The 14,637-nt window shown below is 43.7% G+C and overlaps 1 protein-coding gene across 2 annotated transcripts in view; it reads left to right on the forward strand.

Annotated features, from left to right (window-relative positions):
- TAFA4 (TAFA chemokine like family member 4) overlaps window positions 1-14,637 on the forward strand; it is a 176,299-nt gene that overhangs the window by 44,930 nt on the left and 116,732 nt on the right. For both annotated transcript variants that reach the window (XM_086697622.1, XM_086697623.1), the window contains exons 2-3: window positions 1,260-1,396; window positions 7,958-8,073. In XM_086697622.1, the coding sequence (XP_086553748.1) occupies window positions 1,383-1,396; window positions 7,958-8,073 (130 nt within the window). In that variant the 5' untranslated portion in view covers window positions 1,260-1,382. The remainder of the gene's footprint in view (window positions 1-1,259; window positions 1,397-7,957; window positions 8,074-14,637) is intronic.

The following is a 14,637-nucleotide window of genomic DNA, read 5'->3' on the forward strand; positions in this document are numbered from 1 at the left end:
TTCTCCCTCTCACTCTGCCCCTCTCCTGTACTCGCTCTCTCTCTCAAAATGAATAAATAAACTTAAAAAAAAAATGGCGTAGTTTCAAGGTCCACTTCCCCCCCGCCCCTTTGACATGTCTTTGGTTTGGGATCATCTGAATCCTTGCAAAAATGTTTCGCTGAGTGGAAAAGTCCTTTGAGGTCTGTGCATTAAAGGACCGTGTTGGATGTCAATTAGGGAATTAACAAGTGTTCTTTGTATTTTGGTGTAATGGTTTATATTGGAAAGACGTTTTTACCCTCTTCCTCCCATTAACATTTTTCGAAAAGGATCCTCACAGATTGTCTAGCAACATTTTTAGGTTTATGCCACACAAAGCTAGGAATTCAGATCTTCATGCTGGCTTTTCTTTCTTTCTTTCTTTTCTTTTTTTTTTTTTTTTTGGTATTCTTTTTTTTTTAATAAGAAATTTATTGTCAAATTGGTTTCCATACAACACCTAGTGCTCATCCCAACAGGTGCCCTCCTCAATACCCATTACCCACCCTCCCCACCCTCCCACCCCCCATCAACCCTCAGTTTGTTCTCAGTTGTTAAGAGTCTCCTATGTTTTGGCTCCCTCTCTCTCTAACTTTTTTTTTTTCCTTCCCCTCCCCCCATGGTCTTCTGGTAAGTTTCTCAGGATCCACAGAAGAGTGAAAACATATGGTATCTGTCTTTCTCTGTATGACTTATTTCACTTAGCATAACACTCTCCAGTTCCATCCACATTGCTACAAAAGGCTATATTTCATTCTTTCTCATTGCCACATAGTATTCCATTGTGTATATAAACCACAATTTCTTTATCCATTCATCAGTTGATGGACGTGCTGGCTTTTCCACTGCGCTGTGAGCTTGGGCAAGTTGCGGAACTCTTGGAATGGGCCATCTCCCACTTCATTTTCATCCCAATGTTAAAGAAATGGGGAGACTGGAATTTTGCATCATGAATGGTTTGGGATCCTCCATCAAATTTTGAATGCCTTTGCTGCTGAGAGAACTTTTCCTTTAAAATTGTGTTCTGGTAGCCACATCTGTGGCTAGTGAGCGTAGGATTCTGTATCCTTTCCCCCTTGTGTGTTAGGACACTTTAAAAATATAGATGCATTCCGTTGCCTACCACAGTCCTGCAACTGCAGATTTCACTGTAGAAAACAGTACTTTGCTACCGGAAATCTGTATCCTTTCAACATTAGAATGCTAATGCCTTGCCATCTTTTTTGTTTCTTAAATAGGTCTTCCCAAGCTAAGATAATTTTTTGGAACTGCAGAAATTGTTGGCGATAGCTACAAATGGGAATTTGGAGTTGGTCTGAAATTCATCTTGAAATAATTGTGTTTGACTGGAACCATATCTTATGAAGTCACCAAGGTAAAATGATTTTAACAGACACCTAGAGATGGTTTCTTTATGAAGCATTGAGGATTTAGCAAAACGGAGTATCTTAGAGTTGATGATCCTTTATAAAAGGTTTCTTTTACATTGAATTTTTGGGTATTTTGGGAATCCAAGTTTTTCAAATTTTAGTTCTCATTTTTGAAACCATTTCCGTCTGTAAAGCAGTGTCTTGGCTACTTGGTAGGGTGACAGGCGAAATTTTAAAGATAAGCCAATTTTGTTATACTTTTGAACAAAATGTTCAATGTGGAAGAAATTGAAGTTGAAATATTATGGTAGATGTAGTAGGTCAGAAATCTTTTTACTGGGGGTCTGGTTTATTGACTAAAATAAAGAAAGACTGTTGAATGTTCACTCATCCCCAGGCCTTTTTCCAGACAGCGACAGCTGTTGTTAAGTAAATACCTGTTCTAGGCACCGGAAACGTCTCCCAGGAACCTGCTACATAGAATTGTCCTTATAAGAAAATGGATCAGGGATCATCCCCTAGGATTGGAATGGGTGCCCTTGAGGCTTTGGCATTGGGGTCTGTTGTTGGGATCCAACCAGGTAAACAGAAAAGGCATTCTGATAATGTTGGACAGAGGGAATTGAATTCAGGGAATATATGTAAAGGGGGAGTCAGAGAAGTCAAGCAGAAGGTGTGGAGGCAGCCCAGGGATAGGGAACAGTGGGAAGCTACTACCATCCAAGGCTCGTAGAACAGGAAGGAAGTCGTGTTTGCCAGCACCTGGGAAGGAAGTTGTGTTTGCCAGCACCTGGGGGAAGGGACCCTCGGTGGGAGCTAGAACCATAATGGGCCTTCTGGCAGGAACTGGCACCATGGAGGAGAAATGACCCCTCCATAGATCCTGCCCAAATTGGAGAAGGTGGGGAGAAATACCCCTATCCTTTTTCTTTCACTCTCCAGGCTCTAGGTACCATCTCCTATTGGTTAAAGCCAGCTGATTCAGGGGCCTGGAAATCGCATCCGGTAGGAGTGACCCAGGGGAAGGGAAGAGAATGGATCTTAGGTCAAAACAGGCTCTGGCAGGGAGAGCCTTCATGTATGAAACCACTTCCTGTGACATTTTAACAAGCATGGTGTGGTCTCTTTATAGCTCTGAGGATGAGTCTTCTCTTGAGGATGACTCCCCAGCCCCACAAAGTAAATGAGGTGTATTTCATGTGCTGTCTTCTGTTTGAAGACGGACAGTAGTGGACACTACAATGCCCCGCCCAGATCCCCCTTTAGGAATGAAGGATTTATTCCCTCACTGTTGGGAGTGCTGCGGAAGGTGGCCTACAGCTTCTTTGAATTATCCTCAATTCAAAGAGCCCCCTTGCCTAAAATTACCCCCCTTTTTAGGGGCGGCTCATATCCAGTGATGGACCAACATGGAAAAGGTGTGGCCCTTCATGCCAGCTTGGGACCACTGAGAACGGGCATCTCAGCTGTGGAATTCTCTACTGGGTTATCTGAGGCCTTTTCCTCCTTCTGTCCTGCCTTCTCCCCTCCCTTTGCCTTCCTCCTCTGTAGGTGATAACCCTAGAGCACCCCTCAATTAATTCTCTGCTCAAGCAATTCCCAACCTTGATACTCAGAGAATCTCAAATACACTCTCCAAATTTGGTAAGACCCATTCAGACAAGTTTAGGTGATAAAGAGACTGATAAACAGATGGAAACCAGATTTCACTTGTACATTAGGTAGGAGAGGTTATAGTTCACCTGAAAGACCCAATCTGAATTTGGAGACTAAATTGGGTGGGACTTAGTGGTTAGAGACAGGGGAGCCAAGCCACAAAGCCGAAGAAAAGTCTTTAATGATACTGAGTGGAAGGTAAAGAATTAAGAAGCCAACGGGCATCTGGAAATTGGATTAAGAATAAAAAGGTAGGGAGGTGGGGCGCCTGGGTGGCTCAGTCGGTTAAGTGTCCCACTTCAGCTCAGTTCCTGATCTCACAGTTTATGAGTTTGAGCCCCGCGTCGCGTCGGGCTCTGTGCTGACCTCTCAGAGCCTGGAGCCTGCTTTGGATTCTGTGTCTCCCTCTCTCTCTCTGCCCCTCCCCTGCTCACACTCTGTCTCTTTCTCTCTCTCAAAAATAAGTAAACATTAAAATTAAAGAAGAAAAAAGAATAAGAAGGTGAGTTTCAGAACAGGTTGACTCTGATGGGTTTATTTACAAGGAGAGAGAGCAGTTCATACTTGAAATTCTCAGCAATGTGACTCACATCTCAGAGAATGGATCGTGGATACACAGACTGGGCAGGGGGGGATTCTGGTCTTCAGGTCAGTCTGGTACCTCTGAGGAATGCCAGCTGAAGGAAAGGATAGTGAGGGAGAGCACGTTCCCTTTGGGTAACATTTTCCTCGGAGTTGAGAGCAGGTCCTGGCTGTTGGCAAGAACACAAGGACCTCAATTATATGGGCCCAAGGAAATGGATTTTGCTGATAACACACAGTTGCTTGGACATCATGCTTTCCCCAGTTGAGCCTCTAGGTGAGGACATGCCCAGAGGACATTTTGATTTCTGTCCTGTGAGTCCCTGGGCCGAGGACCTGGCTAGAATGTGCCAGACTTCTGACTTAAGTGCCCTGTGAGATAATAGGTCCAGTGTCATTGTAAACTGCAGAGTGTAGCAGTTTGTTATGCAGAAACAGAACACTAATACCCCATTTATCTGATTCCTTAAAATTCTCCCTTTTGGGGTCACTAATTGCTGCCAACTGGAAGCCAAAGTGCCCGATCCAGCCTGCAAATGTGTTTTACTTGGTCTGTTCTGCACTCTGTGTTTAAAATAAGACAAATGGAGTTAGTTGCCAACATATAAAACGTGCTGATCGCATACCAGAGTCCATTTTCTCTTGAAAAGTTAGTCCTGGCCTCCCTGGGCTCACATTTCTGGGCTACAGTAACAGTCCGGGGCGGCAGCCGCTGTCCCTAGCTAGGCCTCCCCACTCCCTGCCACTCCCAGTGCCTCGGGTCTCGCCAGCCTACGCTCTCACTTGCAGGCGTTTGAATTTTTGACACTTGGGTTAGAGCTTTTGTAACAATTAGGTCAGCAACTAATATTGGAGTTAACAACTGGAATTTAAAAAAAAATTTTTTTATTTTTTTTTTATTTAAAAAAAAATTTTTTTTTTTCAACGTTTATTTATTTTTGGGACAGAGAGAGACACAGAGCATGAACGGGGGAGGGGCAGAGAGAGAGGGAGACACAGAATCGGAAACAGGCTCCAGGCCCTGAGCCATCAGCCCAGAGCCTGACGCGGGGCTCGAACTCACGGACCGCGAGATCGTGACCTGGCTGAAGTCGGACGCTTAACCGACTGCGCCACCCAGGCGCCCCTAAAAAAAAAATTTAATGTTTATTGTATTTTTTTATTAAAAAATTTTTTTTTAAACATTTATGTATTTTTTGAGAGACAGAGACAGAGAATGAGCAGCGGAGGGGCAGAGAGAGAGGGAGACACAGATTCTGAAGCAGGCTCCAGGCTCCGAGCTGTCAGCATGGAGCTCGACATGGGGCTGAAACTTGTCAACCACAAGATCATGACCTGAGCCAAAGTCAGACACTCAACTGACTAAGCCCTCCAGGCACCCCACAACTGGAATTTTAAAACACGATGGGTTGGGACAGAGCACTTTGCCCACAAATTCCGCAAATACGGAATTTTGAAACTACGTGCTTTCCCCAGTTAGTAATAAATTAATAATCAATTCCCTAAAATGATAATATAATTAATTACAGTTGATTCTTGAACAACACAAGGGTTGGGGCACTTGAGTCCTCCAAAACGTAACTACTAAGAGCTTGCTGTTGACTGGCGCACCTGGCTGGCTCAGTTGGTTAACAATCCGACCTCAGCACAGGTCATGATCTCACAGCTTTTGAGTTCAAGCTCCATGTTAGGCCCTGTGCCGACAGCTCAGAGCCTGGAGCCTGCTTTGGAATCTGTGTCTCCCTCTCTCTCTCTGCCCCTCCCCTGTTCACGCGCTCTCTCTCCCTCTTCCTCTCTCTCTCTCTCTCTCTCAAACATAAGTAATAAAACATTAAAAAAAAAAAGAGCCTATTGTTGACTGGAACACTTACAATAAACAGATGGGAGAGATAGGAGATGGGGCTTTGAGAAATGAAGGCATGTGTAGGGCCTTTACAGCAGAGAGACTTGATGTCCCCATGTTAGTTTAGAATGCTCAGGATTTCCAAGGCGACGGGCAAAACAAAGTCAACACTTGGTGCCTTTTTAATGCCGAGTTGTTCAAAGATGATACTGGAACCTTGCCTTCCCCTGGCTGCTTCAAAGGCAGACGGTGTCTCCTGTCAATGAGGAGGATGATACCTTTTCAACAAGATCTGTGTGGCTGAACTGGGAGACGCCAAGAGAGAAGGGTGGGGGTAGAGTATGATTTGGATGCTAGGTGCCCAAGGCAGTGCTTTCCCTCAAGCACAGACTCGGGGCTCTGGCTGAGGTGATGCTGGTGGTCATGGGACCTCGACCCTTCCTTCCAGAGCTTTAGGAATTTCATCTCTAGTGAGGCAAACCGGAGGCCAAGCCCATGGGCCTGTCTTTACTGTCTGTCTGTGAGTGTTGATACATGAACTACATATATGAAGGGGATTCCTTTGATCCACTCCAGTGAATTATATCAGGGACAACATGACTCATGTGCCTAATACCACTGGAGTTTCACATGCCAACCTCTCTGACTTTTGCTTGAAAAAGTTAATTTAAAAAATTTGAAACAAGTCGATCACGTTCTATCTAATGTCCTTGTCATGTCAAAAAGGGCAGGAAATTAGGGAGATGTCAACCATCCTTCAGTTAAAAAGCAAATTGGGGGATGGGGCCCCTGGATGGCTCATTTGGTTGAGCATTACACTCTTGATTTAGCTTCTGGTCATGATCCCAGGGTCCCAGGGTCATGGGATTGAGCCCTGTGTTGGGCTCTGTGCTGAGTCTGGAGCCTCTTAAGATATTCTCTCTCTCTTTCTCTCTCTCTCTCTCTCTCTCTCTCTCTCTCTCTCTCTCTCTTTGCCCCTTCCCCCCAGCTTATGTGTACGCTCTCTCTTTCTCAAAAAAAAGGAAGAAAGAAAGAAAAGAAAATTGTGGGGGGAGAATGCATTTTTGATACCTTCTTTTATTTCTTTTGGGTTTTTTTTTTTTTGAGAATAGTAGACTAAACATCCACATGAACTTGTCTTTGGGCAACTGTTTTGATATTGTCCATTCATATGAACCTAGGTTTATTTATCTTCCCAGCTTTATTGAAATATAATTGATACATAACCTTGCATGTGTTTAAGGTATACAATGTGTTGATTTGATAAATATAGATAAATTGCAAAATGGTGACCACCATAGTATTGGCTGTCATCTCCATCCTGACACATAATTACCATTTCTTTTTTGTAATGAGAACATTTAAGATCTACTCTTAGCAACGTTTAAGTATATGATAAAGTATTGTTAGCTGTAATCACCATGCTATACCTTAGGCCCCTGAATTTACTAATCTTGTAACTGAAAAATTGTACCATTTGAACAATATCACCCCCCATTTTTCTGCCCTCCCAACCTTTGCTAACTACAATGTTTCTCTGAGTGGCTTTTTTAGATTCCATATATAAGTGTTATCAAATACGATTGGTCTTTTTCTGTGTGACTTGTTTCCCTTAGCCTAATGTCCTCAAAATCGATCTGAATTTTGCAAATGACAGGATTCCATTTTTTTCATGGCTGAATAATATGCCATCATACATATATACCACATCTTCTTTATCTTCTCATCTGTTTTTATTTTATATTTACCTATTCTTGCCCATATTCCCACCAAACTTTGAGGCTGATAATCGTCTATTAATGTGTATATATAGTATGTAGCCAGGAGAGAACTCTCAGGCTGAGTGTGACAATTTCCATGGTTTCTTTGAAATGCAGAAACCGTGGCTATTTTATTTGAATCCACCTTTAAGTATGTAACTTTCTCATTTCATGATATAAAATAGTATATATACCCCCATGTTCTATCAGGACAAGTCAAGGTATACACTGGGGCTTCATAAATAGACTTAGCAGTTGTAAAAATTTTTTTAAAAATGGTTATTTTTGCAAGACAGAGCACGAGCCGGGTGGGGGTGGGGGAGAGAGAGCAGGAGACCCAGAATCTGGAGCAGGCTCCAGGCTCTGAGCTGCCAGCACAGAGACTGATGCAGGGCTCGAACCCATATGCCGTGAGATCATGGCCTGAGCTGAAGTCAGCCACTTAACCGACTGAGCCACCCAGGTGGCCCTAAATAGACTTCTCACTGAATCACATTGCTAACATGAAAACTCGTAATTACAAAAAGTGTTCATTGCACATTGAATTAATACGTGGTGCAAATCAGATGTAATTGGCCTTCACTTTCCTCGGGGGGAGAAGAAGTCCAGCACTGAATATGTCCTGCAGCTTTTTCCCAGTTCCCCCCCAGAGCCTGTTGGCATGTTTGCCCCAGGGCCTCACCTCACTGAGCTCTCGCTGACTTTGTGTCCTGCTTTCTCTCCAGGATGAGAGTCTCTGCTAAGTCAGTGTTACTGTCACACTGGCTCTTTCTGGCCTATGTGTTAATGGTGTGCTGTAAGCTGATGTCCGCCTCGAGCCAGCACCTCCGGGGACACGCAGGTAAGCCCTTTAAGCTCATGATATGCCACTGAGATCAATTAATAAAACCCTTGCAAACGTCGGAGCCCATGTTTGAGACACAGGTAATTGACAAGAGCTTTTGATGGTGTATAAATAACGGGAGAAAGCATGAAATAATCAGAGCAAAGCAGTTCAGTGGTGTGGTGTTTAAAGAATGTTGCTGCAGACATTTTTTTAAAGATGTTTTCCAGGTTTGTTCCTTTTCCTTTCTTGAGTACATTTCCATTCTTACAGTGGTTTTTCTCAAAGAATCCCAGAGAGCCAGCAGCACTTTCTTTGTGCATGTATTACTGCTGTAGCTTCCTTTGAAGGCAGAACATCTTTATTGGTAAACTTAAACACTTCCAGGGCTAGAACGAAGCTTTCAGATAATCTAAGACCTTTCCAACATGTGTGGAGAAACGATGGTGAAGGGTTTAAAAAAATGAAGAAGAAAGGAAAGAAAAAAGCAGTGGTAGCTTTTGTGTGGGACCTAAAATAAAACGTGTCTAAAGTTTTAGAGTATCATCCTCATAACTTCTAGTGAGACCCTGGTCTATACTTTGCTTATTTCTAAAAAAAGATGAAAATAATCACTTAAGTATCTGTGTGTGGTTGTGCAGGTGCATGTGTGTGTTTGTGTGTTTGCCCCCATTCCCCTTTCCTTGTGACATCTACATTGAAAGTGGTACATACTTGGAAAGCCCACAGTGAATTGTGTTTTCCTGAGTAATTCACGTTTGTGGACTTATTGCCAGGTAATTAATTTACTGTCTTGGCTTCCATAGTTTGAGGCGTGGCAATGCCAGGCTTGCTTTGACGGCTTAGTGAAAAAGTGAATATTGAACCCTTAAACCAGGTATAGGTCAGAATCGTGAATTCTCTCCCACAGGTCTTGTGTGTAGAGTTTATCAGATATCCCTACCTTCAGATGTGTAACAGGCTGTGCGTTCCACTCTGTTATTCTGGTATTTAAAGGTTAAGACATAATTTTAGGCTTCAGATGAGTTTAAAAATCTCTCACGACTCAATTTTCCCTTCTCAAACGAGAGTTCAGAGAAGAAGGGAAAAATAATTGAAATTTTAATGAATCAGCATAAAATCAATACCATTTGGCTGCTGTGAAGTGCCTACAGCTAGCTGGTCATTGCACTGTGTGTCTTTTGATGAGCTTGTTCTCAGGGATAGAGTGTGTGAAGTCATTAGTCTTATCTGTTTAATTCGTATCTCTTTTCTTGGGTGGAGGTTGAGAGGGTAGCAGTCAGGCAAACCTTTCAATGGGGCAGGTTATCAAGAACAGATTTCCAGACATCCAGGAACTCAGCTTGTGACACTGTGTTGGAAAGTGATTAAAAGTTGAAGGAAACAGAGGATGTGACAGAACCTTCAGTTTTTATCCATGTGGCAATCCTCATGTCTTTGAATTTAGAAAAGGTGCAACCATAGGGATAGATCTAAATTAAGATTAGAATTACATACACAAGAAGTAGGGACAGGATCTTCCATGTGAGCAAAGACTCAACAGCAATCAGGACAGCAAGAAGTCAGAGCAAAGCCTTGGCAAATTCTGCTAAGGAAATGAAATTTTCGTTCCTAGGTGATTTTATTTGGATTCTCAGCACGTGCTTCTTGGCTTTTGGGGGCTTCCTCCATCTTTGTGACTTAAATCCCTCTCACCACTTGTCTAAACAACCATCAAAGGAGCCAGGACTGGTTCCCTCCTGCAGGGGGCTCTGTTCTCTTATTCTTTTACCGTGTGTGTGTGTGTGTGTGTGTGTGTGTGTGTGTGTGTGTGTGTGTGTGTGTGTGTTAGATATAGAAAGAGATTTCTTATGATGTATTGGCTCACATAACTGTGTAGGCTGAGATGTTCCATGATCTGTAATCTGCAAGGTGGAGGGATTGGATGAGGCTCTGACACATTGGGCAGTGGCATCTACTCAGTACGCCAATTTAAATGCTAATCGCTTCCAGAAACACCTTTACAGACACACCCAGAAATAATATTTTTTAAAAACTATTTATTTTGAGAGAGAGCGAGTGAGTGTAAGCAAGTGGGGGAGGGGCAGAGAGAGAGAGAGAAAGAGAGAAAATCCCAAGTAGGCTCTGTGCTGTCATCATGGAGCCCAACCATGAGACCAACCATGAGACCATGACCTGGCCCGAAATCGAGAGTTGGGGGCTTACCCATCTGAGCCACCCATGTGCTTCAAGACACGCCCAGAAATAATGTTTAATCAGGTATCTGGGCATCCCATGGCCCAATCCAGCTGATACATAAAATTAATCATTAACAGCTATCCTTCTGGAAAAAAAAGAATGTGTATACCAGTATGTGTGTATGCACTTACATATTATTGTGCTCCTTGTTTTGATTTTTTTTCCCATTTAACAATAGAGTTTGTAGATTTTTTCATGTGAGTGCTTATAGATCTATTACTCTCTGTCACTCTTAGTGAGGACTCTTAGTCCTCTATGGTATGGATGTGCCATAAATGATTTGACCACTCCCAATTTTGTGGACACTTGGCTTCTTACCATATTTATACAACTGTGTATGTTCCAACTTCAGATGAATTCCTAGTAGTGAGATACTGAGTTAAAGTGCATGTAAATGCATTAGTGAGAGTAGCCTAATTGCTGTAACCAAAAGACCAAGTACACAGAATGGCTCAACAAATGGAAGTTTGGTTTTTGCTTATAAGTCTTGGGGGTAGGAGGTAACTACGTCAGCCGGGTGATCATTCTGTACTGCAGTCTCTTTGGAACCGACAGTGGATGGAAGTACTATAACTTTCAACCTGTGGCATCCCAGGTTGTCCTAGAGTGGCCTCTATTCTAGTCACCTGGGAAGGGAGATGTGCAGGGAAAATTCACCTGAGAGGTGTTAATGGGGTGGCCTAGAGGAGGGCTGCATCACTTGCACCATCCTGCCATTGGCTAGAGCAAGTGGGGGAGGAGCAGAGAGAGAGAGAGAGAGAGAGAGAGAAAATCCCAAGTAGGCTCTATGCTGTCATCATGGAGCCCAACTCTTACTCGATCTCACCAACCATGAGACCATGACCTGGCCCGAAATCGAGAGTTGGGGGCTTACCCGACTGAGCCACCCGTATGCTTCAAGACACGCCCAGAAATAATGTTTAATCAGGTATCTGGGCATCCCATGGCCCAATCCAGCTGATACATAAAATTAATCATTAGCAACTATACTTCCAGAAAAAAAAGAATGCGTATACCAGTATGTGTGTATACCAGAGGCCCATAACCACACCTTACTGCAGAGGAACTGGGAAACACTTTAGCTGCGGGTGCAGGGAGACTAGCAGAACCTGAATTTTGGTGAGTATTCAGCTTCTGACCCAGCACGTTAATGTTTCAGTAGTGCCAAAGTGCCCTTCGAAACTTTTGGACTTATTTATACTTCCACTAACAGTAATTGTGTGGTCATGCCCGTTTCCCCAAACCCTTGTCAGTGCTTGGTGCTTCAAGTTTTGTTTTGTTTTTTTTTTTTAACGTTTATTTATTACTGAGAGAGAGTCACAGAGCGTGAGCACAGGAGTGGTAGAAAGAGGGGGAGACACAGAATCTGAAGCAGGCTCCAGACTCTGAGCTGTCAGCACAGAGCTCGGGGCTCGAACTCACAAACTGCGAGATCATGACCTGAGCCGAAGTCAGTCGCTTAACCAACTGAGCCACCCAGGCGCCCCATTGGTGCTATCAGGTTTTAATTTTTCACCAACTTGTGGGTTGTATGGGCTTGCATCTGTTTTTGACTGACAACTCTGTGCTGGTGAACTGTTTGTTTTTATTTGAGCTACTGTATTCTTTATCCACTTTTCTTATGGCTCTTGTGATTGTTTACTCATTGGTTTGCAAAAGTTTTTTGTAGACTGGGCACTTTGATAATCCCCTCCCTCATCCCTTCACTGTTCTCCCTTTTCCCTCCCATTCCAGTGAGGCTGTGTGTGTGTGTGTGTGTGTGTGTGTGTGTGTGATGGGGAGGGGTTGGGGACTGGTAGAAATTTTCACTAACGACCTTCAGGAGAAGCAAGTCTGTGGTTTTCTTCCTAGCATAAGAGCTCCGCTGATAGAAAACTCAGAGTCAGAATCAACAGGAGTGGGGTGGGGGTGGGGGAGGCTGTCTGTACTGAGAGGCTGAGAAGCTCTAGTCAGATTTTTACTCCGCTCTGTATGTAGGCAGCTCCAGAGCAGGAACAAGCCGCAGAGGGTTAACTGCAGAAGCCTGTGCATGAGTGTCCAGAAGGACTCCTGACACTGTCCCAAGGGCTTTGTGTTTGGTGCTGGCCAATTAAAGGAGCTGTGGCCCCGGGAAACCCTAGTTAGAAGTTTATTGGATGCTTTTAATGGCTTGGATTAGGAGAGTGGCTCATTGATGGTTGTGTATAAACAAGGAGAGTTCTTTTTTTTTTTTTTTAACATTTTTTTAATGTTTATTTTTGAGAGAGCATGAGTGCGGGTGGGGCAGAGAGAGGGAGACACAGAGTCCGAAGCAGGCCCTAGGCTCTGAACTGTCAGCACAGAGCCCGACGTGGGGATTGAGTTCGCGAACCACGAGATTGTGACCTGAGTCGAAGTCAGATGCTTAACCGACTGAACCGCCCAGGCGCCCCTAAACAAGGAGAGTTCTTACAACGACTCTCTAAGATGGTGGGAAAGAAGGTGCGACTCACCCCACTTTTGCAAGATGAGGTGTTAGGTGTGGCTTGCGGTTTTCATTTCAGTTCAAGCATTAAGAAGCCAAACCTAATAAAACCCCACCTACTTTTCCTAGGATAGGTGGTGGGAGTCTTTCTTTAAGGCACATGGCATTCATGGACAGAAGTCCACAAGTAGTGTTTCTAAGGAATTAGAAAACACAAAAGACCATCCTTCTTTGTTTTTTAAGGTCTTACTTGATGTAATGATGGAGTGTGAGACCACATGGGCTTGTGTAGCCTCAAGCAATAGAAAAGGTGAAAGGGTCAACTGCTAGGTCAGTTTCTTTTAAAAGAAGTCAGAGTTAACTCTGTTATTTCTTCAACTAGCGATTTGTCTTTTTCTTCTTTTTCCTCTTTTTTTTCCTGTCAGTAGCACCGTTTCCCCGCAAGAGGGCAGCAGACAACACGATGGAAAGGTGCTGCCAGCTTCAGAAACTTGAGAAGCTTGTGGAATTAGTACTGGGGGGATCTTTGCAAAAGTTTCGTCCAGTGTAGACATGATGAGTTTGGGATGATAAACACCCTACGACCTTGAGATTGATTCCTAGGAGAAATTGGACACTTCAAAGAAATTTACAATTCCCCTTAGAAGTTGGATGCTGGGGCGCCTGGGTGGCGCAGTCGGTTAAGCGTCCAACTTCAGCCAGGTCATGATCTCACGGTCCGTGAGTTCGAGCCCCGCGTCAGGCTCTGGGCTGATGGCTCGAAGCCTGGAGCCTGTTTCCGATTCTGTGTCTCCCTCTCTCTCTGCTCCTCCCCCGTTCATGCTCTGTCTCTGTCTGTCCCATAAATAAATAAAAACGTTGAAAAAAAAATTAAAAAAAAAAAAAGAAGTTGGATGCTTCTTCTCTGATGTAACATCATAGCTTCTTTTCTGATGTAACAGACAGTTAGGAACGTAGGTGCTGCTGATTTGCAGATTCATTTCAGTGGCTCTATTTCCCCAGGGAGCTTTAAGTATGACCTGTTTTGGGGTTTTAAATGACAGCAGATGCTGTGGTGCTTAGCTGCTATTTAATATAATCTGCTTTGGTGTAAAGCCTCCTGTGTGCTATACTCTGTCCAGGTGTAAATAGGCCCTGACTAATTGGAACACACGTGAGAATGAAGCCATAAAGGGAACCAAGTATTTGGACTCTCAAGTCAAATATAATCCTGATTCTGCACGTATGGCTGTGTGGCTTTGTCAAGACCACTTAACCATTCTGAACCTACTTCATCGTCTGTGAAAATGGAACGTTCTATGTATTTACCTTACGAGGTTATGGGGATGACAGAATGAGAAAAAGTAGGCAGATGGATTAGCACATAGTAAACACTCAATAAATGGTAGCTATGTATGTATTTAGAGGCATCCAGAATGAGAGCCAGTCTGGAAACTTTCATCTTTGAGGAACGGCTGGGAATTGTGTCAGTACAAGGAGATAGATCGGTGCCTTGAGAGGTCAAAACTTTATCATGTACAAGAGAAAAAGGCTTGTTTTTCATGGTTCTAAAAGGCTGACTGTGATGAAGAGCATTGCTTTATGAAGACTGACATTTCGGCTCAACTTGAAGAAAGCAGGAAAAAAGGTATTTCTAACAAGGCTGCAGGAAGCTGGGGACAGAGTGAACTGGAGGTGCTGGAAGCTGGTCGGGTGATGAGAATTGTGACAGGTCTGAGATCTCCCCCTACTTGCCAGCTAATGAGTCCGCCAGTCACAGTTTCCTGGGTGCTGGCAGAAGACATGAAATGCCTGGGTCAGATACAAGGGATTGTACCGTTCGTGGTGCAGTGGGCTGTGGGAGTTTCACGTGTGCTTGGTTCCCCCTTCTGTACTTGGGTGGATTATCAATTCGGTTTGGG

The sequence above is a fragment of the Puma concolor genome, chromosome A2 (genome assembly GCF_028749965.1).
Source record: "Puma concolor isolate L17-30 chromosome A2, mPumCon1.1.hap2, whole genome shotgun sequence".
Taxonomy (NCBI): Eukaryota; Metazoa; Chordata; class Mammalia; order Carnivora; family Felidae; genus Puma; species Puma concolor.